This window comes from Diabrotica virgifera, chromosome 6 (genome assembly GCF_917563875.1).
Source record: "Diabrotica virgifera virgifera chromosome 6, PGI_DIABVI_V3a".
Classification (NCBI taxonomy): Eukaryota; Metazoa; Arthropoda; class Insecta; order Coleoptera; family Chrysomelidae; genus Diabrotica; species Diabrotica virgifera.
This window is the reverse complement of record NC_065448.1, coordinates 27761436-27778808: the sequence shown is the minus strand read 5'-3', so window position 1 is coordinate 27778808 and position 17373 is coordinate 27761436. Positions and strand designations below refer to the sequence as shown.

Below are 17373 nucleotides of genomic sequence, written 5' to 3'. Positions count from 1 at the left end.
ATTTACGAGAAAACAATCACGCTTCGCGATTTTGATTTAAACATAATAATTTAAAGTTATGTCTAGATTTATTAACTATTAATATTTTTTAATTGAAATATTTTTATAAATTATAATAAAACACGGATCAATGTATGGGTACTTAATTGAAATTACTGGCAACGTTGCCCTAGAGATTAGAATGACACTTGTGACAAGATCAACTTACACAACTTGAAAAACGCGATTTTCGGTTATAAGAGTTGTACCAGTTTTCTTTGACGCGAAGTGTACATGAAACTAGCAACCTTATGAAATTGGTAACATCGAGAAATATGGTTTACATGATACTTATATAATATTTATAGCGACTCCAAGTCGATGTTAAAAGACTGAATGTGTTAGGAGTGCTCAAAGGGCAACATGGTTCCCTGCTCGATAAAAACTTGTGGTTCTTGCCAGTTCAATGGTTTTTAATAAACTTTTTTTATACCATTGTACAACCGAAGTTTTTACTTCTGTATGATTTTTTAATTATGGTATACTAGTCTGGGCTGATTATCGGAGAATAGGCCATTTTTGGGAAAAGTTATTTACCAGCAATTTTATTGCTGGAATCGAATTATAAGATCCTATATATTAATAATATAGGTATGCAAAGTCCTCAGATAGTGTGCTACTTTTTTTATAAACAAAATGGCGCCCGAAAATCGTGTTTTTTTCAATTATTGCTCTAGAACTCCGAAGATTTTAACTTTACAACAAAAACACTCAAATAAAAATTCACCGTGATTAAATTCTGCATAGGGACGTGTCTTTCCCAATCTGCTCCGACGAAAATTTTCCTCGAAAAATGCGGGTTTTCCCAACAAAATCTTTAATTTTCAAATAAAGTTTTAGATAAGTAATTATTTACCAATAATTAAATAATTTGGTGACTTAAAAGCCTTCTTGGTTTAGATTATAGTTCCAGAAGCTGGTGAAAATTAAACGAATATTTTAGCAACAATTCAATTGTTAATTAATAATTTACGGTCGCAATAATAACCAAAATAATTATGATACACTGATCAAACTTTGAAATCTTATAAAGATGAGATGCCTATTTAACATTTTGTCGACAAAATATAAATTTTTTATTTTTTTGGATAATCTTTAAATGTTTAAAAAAAATAGTTATAAACAAATTACCGTTTCTCAGAAAGTTTTTATTATATTATAATTTTAAAAAATAGCTAAAATGCGCATTTCAAATATCTTGAAAATGAATGCTTTAAAACTTTTTTGCAACCATTTGCAAAAAAGTTATGAAACAGCAAAGTAAACATACGATTACTACGGTGTTAATAATTTTTTTAAATTCTTTCAAAGCGTAGAAGTGAGTTTAAAGTACAAGCTAATTACTTATAAAATAATATCGATTATCAGCTTAATGGTTATATTTTAATTAAAGATTATAAATATATTTTTTTGTAATTTACACGCGCGAAAGTAGAATAATACAGTACCGTAGCTACCCGCCCACATACGCAACTCGCGCGAGTTTAAGCGTGTCAGTCGCTTCGAGTGAACATTTTATCTCCGGCTCTGTATCAAGCCTACTTTCGCGCTAAAAATTACAAAAAAAAGTATTTTTAATCTTTGATTAAAATATAACCATTGCACTAATTTTTGACATTCTTTGTGAGTAATTAGATTGTACCATATACTCACTTTTAAGCTTTGAAACAATTAAAACAAATTATAAACAATGGAGATATCGTATATTTATTTTGCTGTTTCCTAACTAATTTGCAAATGGTTGGAAATTTTTTTTAAAGCATTCATTTTCAAGACCTATGAAATACGCATTTTAAGTATTTTTTAAAATTAGAATATAATAAACAATTTCTAAGAAATGTTAATTTGTTTATAACAATTTTTTTTAAACATTTAAAGATTATGCAAAAAAATGAAAAATTTATATTTTGTCGACAAAATATTAAATAGGCATCACACCTTTATAATCTTTCTAAGTTTGATCAATGTCTCATGATTATTTTGGTTGTTATTGCGACTGTAAATTGTTAATTAACAATTGAATTGTTGCTAAAATATTCGTTTCATTTTAACCGGCTTCTGAATTTATAATCTATACCAAGAAAGCTTTTATTTCACCAAGCTATATAATTATTAATAAATAATTACTGGCCCAAAAAATTTATTTGAAAATTCGAGATTTTGTTGGGAAAACCCACATTTTCCGAGGAAAATTTTCGTCGGAGCAAATCGGGAAAAACATGCCTCTATGTAGAATTAAATTGGGGTGAATTTTTATTTGAGTATTTTTGGTGTAAAGTTAAAATCTTCGGAGTTATAGAGCAATAATTGAAAAAAAATACGATTTGTCGGCGCCATTTTGTTTATAAAAAAAGTAGCACACTATCTGTGGACTTTGCATACCTATATTAATAATATATAGGATCTTATAGTTCGATTAAAGCAATAAAATTGCTGGTAAATAACCTTTTTTTGTACTTTACTAATTAGACTACGTATTATAACTATTTTTTTTTTCAAAATTTAAAGATTATGCAAAAAAAGAAAAATTTATATTTTGTCGATAAAATATTAAACAAGCATCTCATCTTTATAATCTTTATAAGTTTGATCAATGTATCATGATTATTTTGGTTATTATTGCGATCGTAAATTAGTAATTAAGAATTGAATTGTTGCTAAAATATTCGTTTAATTTTCACCGGCTTCTGGAATTACAATCTACACCAAGAAATCTTTGATGTCACTAAGTTATTTAATTATTGATTAATAATTACTTACCTAAAACTTTATTTGAAAATTATAGTTTTTGTTAGGAAAACCCGCATTTTCCGAGGAAAATTTTCGTCGGAGCAAATCGTGAAAAACATATCTCTATGCAGAATTTAATTGCGGTGAATTTTTATTTGAGTGTTTTTGTTGTAAAGTTAAAATCTTCGGAGTTATAGAGCAATAATTGAAAAAAATACGATTTGTCGGCGCCATTTTGTTTAAAAAAAAAGTAGCACACTATCTGCGGACTTTGCATACCTATATTATTAATATACAGGATCTTATAATTCGATTCCAGCAATAAAATTGCTGGTAAATAACTTTTCCATGAATTTTGCTAATTAGCCCAGAGTATACAGCCAGCTACTGGGATTTCCCATTGATTTTCAAAGTAAAATTGTTGAAGCCGTTGAGGATCGATGTCAGGTAGATGCTATATATACTGAATTCTCTAAGGCATTTGATAGGGTGAACCACGTCATATTATTAAATAAACTAGACACTTTAGGATTTTCACCCTTGATGATTAAATGGTTCAGGGATTTTTTGAGTCGACGTATTCAGAAAGTGAAAATTGGAGTGAGAATTACAAAATTGTTTATTTTGACAAAATATATTCATGCGAAAATCCGATAAAGAATTTTAGACATATGATAGTGTGACGAATTTCTAACTGAGGCCGGCCCTGCCCCTAGTAGTCAACAAACAACAGCGACACGTCATCGACGAGTAATGTCTCCGCTAATCCAGAAGTTTCCCCGATGATAGGCGTGGACCCGCCTCAGGCCTTCCAAATGTTCTCGAAGCAGAGCCGTATCTATATAAGCGGATGATTTTTAAGCAGCAGTCAGTCAGTTAATATATTCGACGCGATATATTGTTTTATTGTTTGATCGGGTTGCTGAAATGTATGTATTTGTACAGTAGATAAGTCGTATTTGTAAATAAATTAAATGTTAGAAAGTGTAAAATAAATTAGATATTGTTGTTAAATAAGTGTTAATTGTAAGTGTTATAAATAAACAATTTCAAGTAAGTCTTTTATTTATTTAATAATAATTAAAAGTCAATTCGCGTAATATTTCCTAAAAAAACGTAACAATAGTTTATTAAATTTCAGCACACTTTTTTCCTGTGAAAATCCAGTAAAAGATGGCGTAAATTGACAATTGAATATTACGAAAACAAAAAAAGCGGTTAGAATGGGGCCCATATTTATAATGAAAAACAAACTCGGAGCTTCCAAGGTACCACCGCAAATCAATTGTAGTAAATTTAAATTTAAGTGTACTGAAAAGTTGTCTGAAGACTATTAAAACTCTGTAGAAATTACTGGAGTCTAGAGTAGTAGTAGTAGTAGTCTAGTCCAGAAAATTTTTTATTCTGTACAATATAACTGTCAAACTAATTAGGACTAGACTTGTCCCTAAAACTTCCCAAAGAAAGGAACGAACATATAGTAAGAAATGTTTCTTTCCACTAGCTTACCATGAATAAATTCCAATGTGTCAAAAGTTTTTTAAAAAACGCGGTGTATATTCTCAGATGATATAATAAAAATGCTGTAGCTAACAGTGATTCTACTGGATGATATTCTAAAGAAGACAATAGCGGAAAACGGTAACCAGTTAATAAAAATATCAGAAGATATTGGTTTGAATTTAAAAAAAAACTCCTACTCTACGCCCTAAAAGGCTAAAACAAATTTCATCCCAAAAAGCAACCATAGACATACCAACTCCGGCCAATTTACCAAAGTTATATAAAAGTCCAATAAGTGAAGCAAAGAAAACGGATTTTATAAAGATATGCCAAGAAAATATTTTCCAGATATGCATGCTTGAATGACAAATATAAAAACCGGTAATTATATCGTAGATCGAATTCCAGACGCAATGATGTGAGAAGAATCGGAAGAAGACACATTTTACCTTTTAATTTTCTAAAAAGATTGCAGATTAATTTATTTTTGTTGGAATAATATACAATTAACTTTTATTTTATAATTAAAAAAATTTAAAATAAAAACCAATAAAGTCAAATGTTATACTCATTCAACGAGGTAAAATCCGATAAATATCACGTTTTATTTTTTTTTGTAAATATGTTTTTATATAGTAAACTTAAAATAAATCATTCTAACTAATAATAGGGGAGTGCAATTAGAACGATTATTTCATTCATAGGAGATTTTGACCAATAGAAAGCTACATAAATCTAAATTAAATCGATAATTTTTGATAATTTCCCGTCGTCAAGTATATTACTTCAGATGCCCTTCGTTGCTACGAAAAAATACATTCAGTAACATTAATGACAATTAATGTTTTAAAAATTATGAAAGTGATGACTTCCAACCGTCAAATTAATATTTATAACAACTGTGTGTTTAATTGTACTAATTTGTACTTACATAAATAAATTACAATAAAATTTTGGTGTTGAACAGTTTTATTCATGAAATAATCGCAACAAATTGCACTCGATCTCTAACATTAATATAGTATTTTTGCCCTCGTGACACTTTGGACATAATTTCACTCGCCTTCGGCTCGTGAAATTAAAACTGTCAAAAGTGTCACTCGGGAAAAATTCAATAATTTTAGAGCTCTTGTGCAATTACTACTGAAAACATGCATTGTTTCGGAAAAATTCAAACAAGCTTATATTTTTCTAAAACTTTTTTTGTTAGTTTATATACATGTTAACGTAAAAAGTTCTACTCGCAGATTTGGCCGCTCATTGTTTATTAATTGTTTAAACAATAACAATTGTTTTGTATAAATAATTTTAAAAATATCGTTAAATTCATCATTTTACTTTGATCAAATATGTTTCTATTTTGCTTTGATTATGCTGAATCAGAATAAGGCATTGCAATTTGAAAATTCTTATACAGAAGCTCTTATACAGTGTGTCTGCGTAGCTAGGAACCACATGGAAAACTTTTTTATTATCAATTTTACGAAAAAAAGTTATTTTTAATAAAATGCTCTGGATAGTCAAAAATCTAAAACTCAACCATCAGATATCAAATTTTATCAATTTTATACGAGTTACGTCAAAAATATGAATTTCGTTAAAGAGTGAAGTACCTTTATATTCCAGAATATCAAAAAATGCTATTGTGAAAAGTTGTTTGAAATTAGAAACTATGTCTAAATAAACAATTACATCATTGTAATCGAAAAAAAAAATTCAATTTTTTCTCGAATTACAGATACTCATCATCATTTTATTACAATTATGATAACTATTTTATTATCACTTTTACGAAAAAAAGTTATTCTTCATAAAATGCTCTCCCTGGTCTAAAATCTAAGATACAACCATCAGATATCAAACTTTTTTAATTTTATACGAGGTATGTAAAAAATATGATTTTTTCTTAAGAGTTAAGTGCCATTTTTATTCACAATATTTTAATTAGAAGGATGTAATTGAACATCAAAACAATTTTTTTAATTCCAAACAACTTTTCTTAATAACAAAAATTTGATATTGTGAAATGTAAAGGTACTTTACTCTTGAGTGAAATTTATATTTTTTGACATACCTCGTATAACATTAATTAAATTTCATATTTGATGATTGCATCTTAGATTATATATACGATGCAGAGTATTTTATAAAGAATACAGTAGCAAAAATGAAAGAATACCCATGAACGAACATATAAAACACGCTGTATTTTCCTGTCACCGTGTCACACAAAAAATTGGCCAGCGCAAGTACATGTAATAATTATTATTACATGTACTTGCGCTGGGCAATTTTCTTTGTGACACGTTGACAGGAAAATACAGCGTGTTTTATATGTTCGTTCATGGGTATTCTTTCATTTTTCCGACTGTAACTTTTTTTCGCAAAGCTGATAATAAAAAAAGTTATCAATAGGTTCCAAGTTACGCAGACATACTGTATAAGAGCTAAAAAAAATTGTTTGCTGAACACTTATTATAGTTGAAGCTTATTATTAAATGTATTTTAGGTAAGTTTTACAGAAAAAAGTTTTGATCACTTTGTATAAACATTTTTTTAGCTGGTAATTTTCGGTTTTTGTATTACACTTTTGTTATCTTTCTTAATTTTCTTAAAAATAAATAGTTTATTTCATTTCTAAAGTAAAATAATTTAGTGCATTTTAAAGATTACATCCTAAGCTTTAAAAAAGCACTTATAAAACTGTAATAGATCTGTTCAAACTTGAGTAATACCGTCTTAAAGTGGTGGTAATTATATAAAACTACGAAGATTTCAAAAATTACATTTTTTGAGACGTCATATCATTTTAATTAAATTTTTGAGTTTTTTTTTTAAATGAAATATCATGAAAATGCTTGAAAGGTAAGTTGTGCAAAATTGAGAGTTTTATAAGAAAAATTCTATTAGTTACACATTTTTAAATCATTTTTAAACAAAATTCATGTAAGGCTCACTTTCCGCCCACACCGTACTTATGCCCATACATTTTATTTCTTTCTAGTATAACCATAACATAGCTTAATTATTCTTCTTTCATGTTCAATTTGTAAAATTTCATTTGATCCATTAGTTAAAGAATTACATTAAAATAACTCAACCGTGCACTTCGCCGTACGTTAGTTTACAGTGCGCCAATGTTTGTGAGAAGGGTGACTTTAGCGTTATAAATAAAAAATTATAGGAGATACAGATTTAATTTTAGAAAATTCTTTATATAAGGTTATTTTGTAAAATTTTCTGAATTTTTCAATGATCAAGTCAGTTTTTTGAAGTTATACTTCTTTACGGGCGTAATGACGGTGAAATTTTATATGGGAAAACCTAGCGACCGGGCGCATGCGCATTATAACTTTGTTCTGATTGGATGTTCAAATGACATGACAAAAATTATCCAATATGGCAGCTGTGGCACAGCTGTGGGACTGTGGTTTGGTTATAATGTATGCTTGTTGCGTTTTAAAATTTGTAGGAAGAGAAACAACAAACAAAAAGTTAGTTAATGGTTATACTGCCTTTTTAAATAGTTTTCATATTATATTTTTGGACTTATTTACATAGAAGAGATGATTGTTGCATGCCAATGTGAAAGCTCATCAAACTGTGTCTAGTATGAGTGCCGCAGATCTCGCTTATTCAAAGCTAAAGAATCTTTCACTGGTAAGTGTTTTATAAATAGTTGATCAAATTTTGTTATGATATTTGAACATAGCCACATTGCACGACGCAAGTGATTGCGAAATTTATTAGTCGTTATACGGGCTCCGATACCTACCTTGAACCTACCAAAATACATGTATGTAATACTTTTATTTACATAATTTGATTACCATCAAAATTTCTATCAATATTCACCTAATATATTGTTTTCTTACTCTATGTTTTGTTGTATTTTTTCAATTCTAAATGATTTCAATTCAAAATCAAAATAATTTGATTTACATAAGTTAAAAATGTCAAAATGTTAATCTGTTTAGTTAGACGATCTTCGCACATAATGACAAGGCGAAGTTTTAATGCGAGTGAATCCCAATACAACGCAAATACCAGCCGCGTGTTAAGTTGGTTCGAATCCCAATAGAAACTTTTATTTTTTATTTTTTTTTTATACATTTTATGATTGTAAGTATATTTATTATATAATTTTATTTTCAGAAAATACGTATTTAGTTAAAAATTTTTCCGACAATTAATGTTCAGAAATCATTTGTGGCATTTTTAATGTGTTTGTGTTTGTTTTATTTTTTTATTATTTTAATTTTTGGCACTGTTTTAATAAAAATGTTTGAGAAGTAGTAAGTATAAATTAATTTAATATTTAAATAAAATATAAATAAAAAGTATATTAATTTCGTTTATAATCATATAATCATATAATAGAAGTATAACTTCTTACGTGCGTACAAAATACACACACATTCTTTTTTTCTAAAATTTATATTCTCGGAGTTATTTAAAAAAACATCTAATTTCGCAGTTCATTTGTTTAATAAAAAATGAAGCACCCACTTCTCGAGTAGAACTTTTTGATATGTTGTTTATTAAACATTTCTTAATGAAATTACAAAAAGTTCTATCTTGTTTGATTTTTTCCGAAGTGAAAATCTATACGCACTCCCCTATAAATATTAAATTCTCTGCCATTTGGCTATAACAAATATTTGATAAAACTTCCTATGACGATTTTAAATCTTCTTCAAACGTTATCGGGTTTTCGCTCGAACCCCTCGATAGGAGATAAGATACAGCCCTGCCGTACCTCTTTCTTGATCTCAAATTTATTGGTCAATTTAGATCCTACTTTCACTTTAACTGTTTGATCCCAATAGAACTCGCTGTTGTCCAAATGTCTCTGTAGTTGATTCCAATCTTATGGAGTACTTCAATTATCTTTTCGTGCTTTACATTATCGAATGCTTTTGCGTAGTCTATACAGTATATGTACACGTCTTTATTCATATCTCTGCAGCGCTGGATAAGTGCCTGTCGACTAAAAAGTACTTCTCTTGTTTTAAGAGAATTAGTACGTTCTTTAAGGGTAAAATATTGCAAAACCTATAAATTTTAAATAACCGCTTGGATTGACATGCAATTTGGCATACACATAGCTAACAAGTCAAAGAAAAAAGTGATATTGTACCGATATGTGCTTTTGCCTGGGGGTGCTTTTCACCCCCTTTTGGGGTGAAAAATATTCGTCCAAAGTAAGTCCGAAAATGGATAAACTGACTAATTTTAAGTAACTTTTGTTCTATAGAGTTTTTTCACTAAGTCAATACTTTTCGAGTTATTTGCCAGTGAATATGTTCATTTTTTCAAAAAAATAACCAAGCTTTTAGACGGTTTTTCGCAAATAACTCAAATATGCTTCTTTTCATGAGCATTTTTCAGTGCGTCACAAATGATAGAAAAAAAGGTAAGTCCGTGATATTATACATTTTAGTGACATGACATTTTAGTTAAATCTGACAGTTGTCACACTTTATTTGCAATTTGGCATAAAAACAAATCAATATTGTTTATTGCATTTATAAAATTGTATTTTCTTTGATTTGTATAGTCTTATAAATTGTACAGATTATATTCGTAGATATATTATATAATTCCCAAATATTTTTTTCGATTGTAGCGCCATCTATTGACAATTAGAATAAATGTTATAAATGTCACCGACGAAATGTAATCACCGACGTGCGTTTTTTTCTGTCACATGCAAAAAGGATAATATGTATTTTGTCGAAAAAACATTCTTAGCAAAAATATAGCCTGTAAAAAATTTTAAAAAATGGTGTATATATCACGTCTCTATACCTAGTGAAAGCAGAGTTATAGCTAATGAAAAATAGGTTCATATTCGTCAAATTCCAAATGGAATACTTTAACGTGAAATAACCAAAAATTAAGCACATTTCGGGGAAAACTCATTACAACTTATTTAATTTAAAGTGTTCAAAAAAGCCTCATTTTTGTTTTATAAAAAAAGTTCTAGCATCAAAAGTAAACAAGTTACGCTCAAAATGAAGTTAGTTCCTTTTTTTTTGGTAAAAATATCGGGAAAACCACCCTCTAATTAGTATCTCAAATGAACTTAATCGTTACGACTTCACAAGCTTCTTGACTCTTGTATGTATTGTTTATATGATCTGTAAGTTTCATCGGTTCAAAGTCCTTATTTTTGAAAGGGCTGTTAAAAAGGGGTTGAACGAGTCACTGATCACGAATGTATGCAAATTTAGAAACACCAAATCTTAATCAATTTTTGTCTAACAGAAAAACAAAAAAATACATGATATTAAGAAAAGCAATGCTGACTTTTTTGTTTTTCGAGATTTTTGGTATCTCTAACAACTTTTAAGTTATTTTGAAAAAAAAAGCATATTTTTCAAAATTAAAATTTTTAAAAATTTTACTTTTCAAACAAATACAAATTTTTTCGAAAATAAGCACTTTAAATCGATGAAACTTACAGATCATATAAAAACAAAATAAGTAAAATAATTTGTGGAGCGGTAACGATTAGTTTCATTTAAGTTGCTAATTAGGGGGTGGTCTTACCGATTTCTTTTTGCCAAAACAAAAGGGACCAACTTTATTTTGAGCTTAACTTGCTTAAATTTAATGCTAGAAACTTTTTATAAAAACAGAAATAAAGCTTTTTTTTAAACACTTTAAAAAAGTTATAATGGTTTTCCCCAAAAAATGCTTAATTTTTTGGATATTTCACGTCGAAATATTCTATTTGAAATTTGGTGAATATGAATCCATTTTTCATTGGCTATAACTCTGGTTCTACGAGGTCCAGAGACCTAACGCGTACACCATTTTTTTTACTTTTTTTACAGGCTATATTTTTGCTAAGAACGTTTTTTCGACAAAATACTTACTTTTTGAGTTATTTTCGAAAAACCGTCTAAAATGAGGTTGTTTTGTTGAAAAATGAACATATTCACTCGCAAATAACTCGAAAAGTGTTGACTTGGCGAAAAAGCTCTATAGAACAAAAGTTACTTAAAATTAGTCAGTTTACCCATTTCCTGACTTATTTTGACATATATTTTTTCACCTCCAAGAGGGGATGAAAGTCACCAACAGGGCAAAAGCTCACATCGGCACAATATAACTTTTTTTCTTTCACATGTAAGCTATGCGTATACCAAATTTCATGTCAATCCAAGCGGTTCTTTAAAATTTAGAGCAAAAACCGTGAAAGAATGTACTAAATTCTGAAACCCAAACTTCGAATCTCCAATGTTATCCTCACATTCATTGCTTATTCTGTTGTATATAATCTTGGTGTATGCCTTCGAAATGTGGTTAATTAGACTTATCATCCAGGGTTGTTTTGTTTTAAACATTTGTTTATGTTTAAAACAGTTTTTGTTTAAAGCAATTTAAAACACATTAAATAAGCGTTGTTTTTCATTTTCTTTATTAAAATAATAAATAAATCTGAAAACAATTCTCAAATACATTATACAAACTTTTTAACATACGTATTATTTATTTATTAATAAAGGGAACGTAACAAACATTGGAAAACTTAAAACATTTTGCATATAAAAAGTTAATAAATTTCTCAAAACTGTTCCAGTCTCATAGTAATCTTGTAATCTAAAATTATCGATCTGATATCTGATCAGTTACGTCATCACTGATGTAATTAAGCTCTTTAAAAATTGAATCCAACTTAGCAGCTTTGACGTTGCCTAGCCGATTACGTAGTTTGGAATGGTAAACTGTATGTTGAGGAAATAAATATTTCTATGTTGGCTGACAATGCATTAGCTGTGTGGAGATGTTGAGCAAGTTCCAATCCTGTAGTGTTTATATTTTTCATAGAACCCCACCATGTCTATGGTACTACATTCTCAGTTAAATGTTTAGAAAACATACGGTTTAAAGGGTACACACTTTGCCTGGCAATTAATAATAATTGGCAATGCTTCTGGATGATAATTTATTGTCTGAAAATTTCTGTTTCTTTATTTAAATGGTCAAAGCCATTTCCATACACTCCTTGAACCTACTTCGGTATCACGCACAAAAAGTCAATATTTGCATGTTTAAAAAAAAACACTAAACACCACAAAATAACTTACAGTAGGCGTTATTGCAATAGCCAACTTGTAATGCGAATAATAGTAAATAGTCTGGGTTCCCCCAGTCAATAGTTCCTAATTGCAATTGGTTTTCTTATCTATTATGTTAAAGAAATCTATTATGTTATCCATTAAAGAAAAGTTAAAATCAAAGATATTAATATTATGTTCAAGAAAATATGATTTAAACAATGTTTTATTTGTTTAAAACATAAAATTTAAAAACAAAATAATACATGTTTAAAACAAGAAAAAAACGTTTAAAACAAAAAAAAACATGTGTTTTGTATAAAATTAAAAAAACATGTTTTTTTGCAACCCTGTTATCATCTGATGTTGATCACAACACGTTGCTTTTGGTTTTTTTTCGGTTTTTTCGATATGGCAACAAAAGTTGACTGTAGCCAGTCTTCAGAAAACACCCCGCTATTACAAATACTATTAAAAAGGAGATCGATTTGTTAATAAAATATGGACAACTTACCTAATCCCTCCGGATTAACACCTTGGTTCATAAGAGCTTGCAATTCCTCTGGTTGAGGAGCAATAGCATTGCCGCATGTGTTACAGAATGGCGGAGTTGTTGGAGACCTGCACCTCCAATACTGCAACTCTGTCTTGCATTTATTCAGCTCTTGGAGTAGTGTGCCTATAACAATTTGTTATCATTAATAATTGTTTATTATTAAGAAATTAGCCTCATAGTGAAGACACTACTTAATCAAATGAATAAGCTAGAATAAAAAGCTATTCAATAAGTTTTGCTTCGGCAACAGAGGGTGAGTTATGTTATGTTACTACACTTTTCAAATGAACGTATGTGAAGTTTCATTTCAATCTACCAATTCATTATTTGTTAACAAGCCATTTAGTATTTCAGTGCTTTTGAACAGTGGAAGCGCAATGATCGATTTTTATTTTTGGAAGGTTTAAAAGCAAAGGAAATTTATGAACGAATATTGAAAGTGTATAAGGACTGTTCAATTAGTACAGTAGAAAGATGGGTTGTTGAATTTATATGTGGTCGTACAAGCCTTGAAGACGATCCACGCCAAGGACGTCCAAAAACAGCAACAACAACCGAAATCTTGGAAAAATACAAAATATAGTAAAAGATAAAGGCAGGTTTTGTTTATATTCGATTCAGAGTTGGACCACCATCTCCATATAGCTATTTCAGCATCCTTATGCCTCCTCAGTGAAGCTATGCAGTCACAACTCTGAAAGGAATATAAACAATCTGCCTATTTAAGGGGAACCATCGCGATACAATGATTCCACCTTTTGAGACGCAATCTAGCGACATCTCTCGTATTACGAGGAAAACAACGAAAAGCCCTAGATACAAAGTTTACTACTTTTTAAACAATTAGAATAATTGAAATAAAAATATAATAAACAATATTTTAAATCTAAGATTTCTCGTTAATAAACTGCTTTCTGGCTGCATCCCGTATCTCCGGATTTTACAATATATAATCACAGAGACGACGAAAATAGGAGAAAGCAAATAGAGGACACTTAGGCCACGCATTTACCTTCTCTTCGTCTAGGAAAAGGACCGAAAGACAGTTTCTAAATACTCAAAACTGAGTAAAAATGGAAAAGATAAAGGCAGGTTTTGTTTATATTCGATTCAGAGTTGGACCATTATCTCCATATAGCTATTTCAGCATCCTTATGCCTCCTCAGTGAAGCTATGCAGTCACAACTCTGAAAGGAATATAAACAATCTGCCTATTTAAGGGGAACCATCGCGATACAATGTAAAAAACCAAAATATAGTATTGGAAAATTATTGTCTAGTAACTGTAAGACATTAAGTAAGTAGAAGCCCTAGGCATATTATTGTACAGTGTAAGCAATATTTTGACTGAAGTATTAGGTTTCAGAAAGCTGTGGTCACAATGGGTACCGCATTCTCTAAAAATTAGGCCTAGCTCCCACGTACCAAAAAAAATTCATTAATAGCAAGCTGAAAATTTGTTAATACCTTAAGTCTAGACGGGCAAACTTTGATGTATGGGAACACTGGAACAGGGGAAGCTTTAATTGTGGAACGTGTCATTCTGACAAGTTTAGGATTGTGAAAACTAGCAAGTCGTTTTTCAGTTTATTCAATAGCAAACTTTATATAATATGTATATGAAAAAATATTTGTCAACAAATATGTTGGACATTTTAATAGGTCCGACACGTAGAACATGCCAAATGACAGAAATTATATTGGTGGTCAATAGCAGTCTGATTTTTGCATGAAAGTTGAAAGAAAGGGTAAAAAACCAATTGGAAGGTCTGTCCGACAAAATACATGGAACGTTTTCGTAGCCTGACGTTGCAAACCTGTAACCTGCTCCACAATTAAAACTTTCCTTGTTCCAGTGTTCCCGTATATCAAAGTTTGTCGACCCGACACCGTTAAGCTATTAACAAATTTTCAGCTTGCTATTAATAAACTTTTTTTTGGTACGCGGGATCCAGGCCTAAATGGAACAAAAACACATCCGAATGCAACTTCCTCAGCAAAACTTAAAGCGTTTTTGAAATGATAAGGTGCATTTTGTGGGTCGATTCATCACTATGGATAAGACTTCGGTCTATAACCATCATCCTGAATCAAAACACGAGTCTAAAAGCGTGAAACCTTGGTTCTACGGCTCCCAAATGAGTTTGTGTCCAGAAATCCGCCAAGAAGGTGTATAGCATCAGTTCTTTGGGATGCGATAACTTTGTTTGTGGATTACATACTTGAAAACTGGTAAAACAATAAATTCTGAATATTATTGTAGCCTTTTAGATCAGCTGAAGGAAAAAAATCGTGAAAAAAGACCCAATTTGCAGAAGAAAAAGTTATTTTTCATTAGGACACTGCACCGTGTCATACCACCGAGTATTTTGATACTGGCTAAAATCCATGAATGAGAATACGAATTGTTGGATCATCCACCGTATTCACCAGATTTGGTCCCTAGCGACTTCCATATGTTTCAATACCTAAAAAAATTCATGCGTGGAAATCATTGTTCATCAAGTGATGATCTCATAACAGCTATGGAAGCGTATTTTGTAGCCCTTTCTAACTTCAGGGATGGAATTCATAAATTGGAATCTCGTTGGAATAAGTGTATTGATGTTAAGGAAGATTATACCAAATATTAAAGTGTATTTCAAACCATAAAAGTATGCTTTTCTTATAGAACGGCAAAACTTTTGAACAGCGTATTATTTAATGTACTTAACTACAAAAAAATCATCTAAAACATATTCTAACATCGACAAATAAAAATAAACTATTGATAAATAGTACTTACTAAATTTCCGTGAAATCTCTTCATTCTTTTTGTCATATTCGTCTAAACGGGTAGCATATTCTAAGGTCTGTTTCTGTTGATCAGCCAGCTGTTTCTGTTGTTCAGTTATTTGTTTCTGTTGATCGGATGTTTTCTTCTTGCAAGATCTTAGATCTTGTCGCAACAAACTGAGTTGATTATTGTATCGTTTCATGCCCTGCTTGATCTTGCGAATGCGTTTTCGCAGGACCATATTCGACTGCGGAATAGTTTCCACCATGTCCTCTCCACTCTCTAGTTCATCAGTGGATGCGTGTCCACTATCTTTTGACGTTTCTACCAGCAAGGATGAAGAGTCTAAAAAAGATTATTGTTCACTAGTAAATTAAATCAAGCAAGTAAATCACCTATCAAGCATTAAAAATGAGAGCTTCCGAAACTATGTCGAAAACCTAACGTCAACAAATGATACAAATTACAGCTTATAGAAAACAACTAAAAAATTAAAGCAACCCAAAGAACATATTCTACCGATAAGGAAACCTGATGGAAGTTGGGCAAAAACAAATAAAGAGAAAGCAGAAATTTTCGCTACACATCTTGAAACAGTTTTCAAACCTCTCTCAACAAGAGACGATACATATGACGAAACCATAGCGTTTTTTGATGAGCAAATACAACATATTACACTAAATGAGATACGGTCCATTATAAAAACAGAGCTAGACCCTAAAAAAGCTCCAGGACACGACCTAATCACTGGGAAAATTATGAAAGAACAACCGCGAAAAGGGATACTTATGTTAATTTACCTTACTAACGCAGTCGTGAGCCTCAAATATTTTCCTGCGCAATGGAAGGTAGCGCAAATAAAACTAATCCCTAAACCTGGTAAACCTAAACACGAAACAACTTCATACCGACCAATAACTACCTGGTTAATTAAGTACTAGAGGTAGAGGTACTAATCTACCTCTAGGTATAATTAAAACGAAAATATCTACCAGAACAACACAATAAATGTAAAAATAGAAGAACTGACTGGCCCAATTGAAGCTGGCAATGGAATAAGACAGGGGGATTCCAATCCTAATCTCTCCAAGCGAAGATGAATAGAGCAAAAAGAGTCGCAGATAAGATTAGAATGGCCCGCATGCAGCCCAGATCTCAATCCTCTTGAGCATTTATGGGATGAATTGAAAATAGCTATTCGCCATCATCCTAGGCCTCCAAAAAATTTGGTACAGTTATGGCCCCGGTAAAGAATATCGGGCAATTCCCCAGGCAAGGACAACACATCTTATTTATTCGATGCCAAACAGATTACGAGCAGTCGTTGCTACGAGAGGTGGACATACCCGCTATTGATTGTTTTGTTGTTGATTTTGTTTTGTATTGTTTTAGTGCGTTTGATATTTTTAATTAACAGTTAACAGCTTTTACAAGAAAAGATATATTCGGATAATTCAAAAAACAAAATCTCGGATACCTCCGAGTGAATACGAAAGGAGTATGAAACAAATCAGTCATTCAATTTTTTCACAGAATTTTTTAAAAATGGGAGAAAATACAGCGCTTCCATTCACCCCCGTATAATTCCATCTAAGCAAAAAAATTTTGTTACCGTAATAATAACAAACAATGTCAATACATGTACCTACAAACTGATGCAAGAATCTTGAAAATCGGAGTACAAATAATAAAGTTATAAA

The 17373-nt window shown here is 30.5% G+C and overlaps 1 protein-coding gene across 1 annotated transcript in view; it reads right to left on the bottom strand.

The window, feature by feature from the left end:
• Positions 1-17373, bottom strand: part of LOC126887400 (F-box only protein 28) — a 70417-nt gene that overhangs the window by 20046 nt on the left and 32998 nt on the right. Inside the window, exons 4-5 of the mRNA XM_050654907.1 lie at positions 15683-16018; positions 12856-13020 (exon numbers count right to left, since the gene is read on the bottom strand). Coding sequence (XP_050510864.1) covers positions 12856-13020; positions 15683-16018 — 501 coding nt within the window. The remainder of the gene's footprint in view (positions 1-12855; positions 13021-15682; positions 16019-17373) is intronic.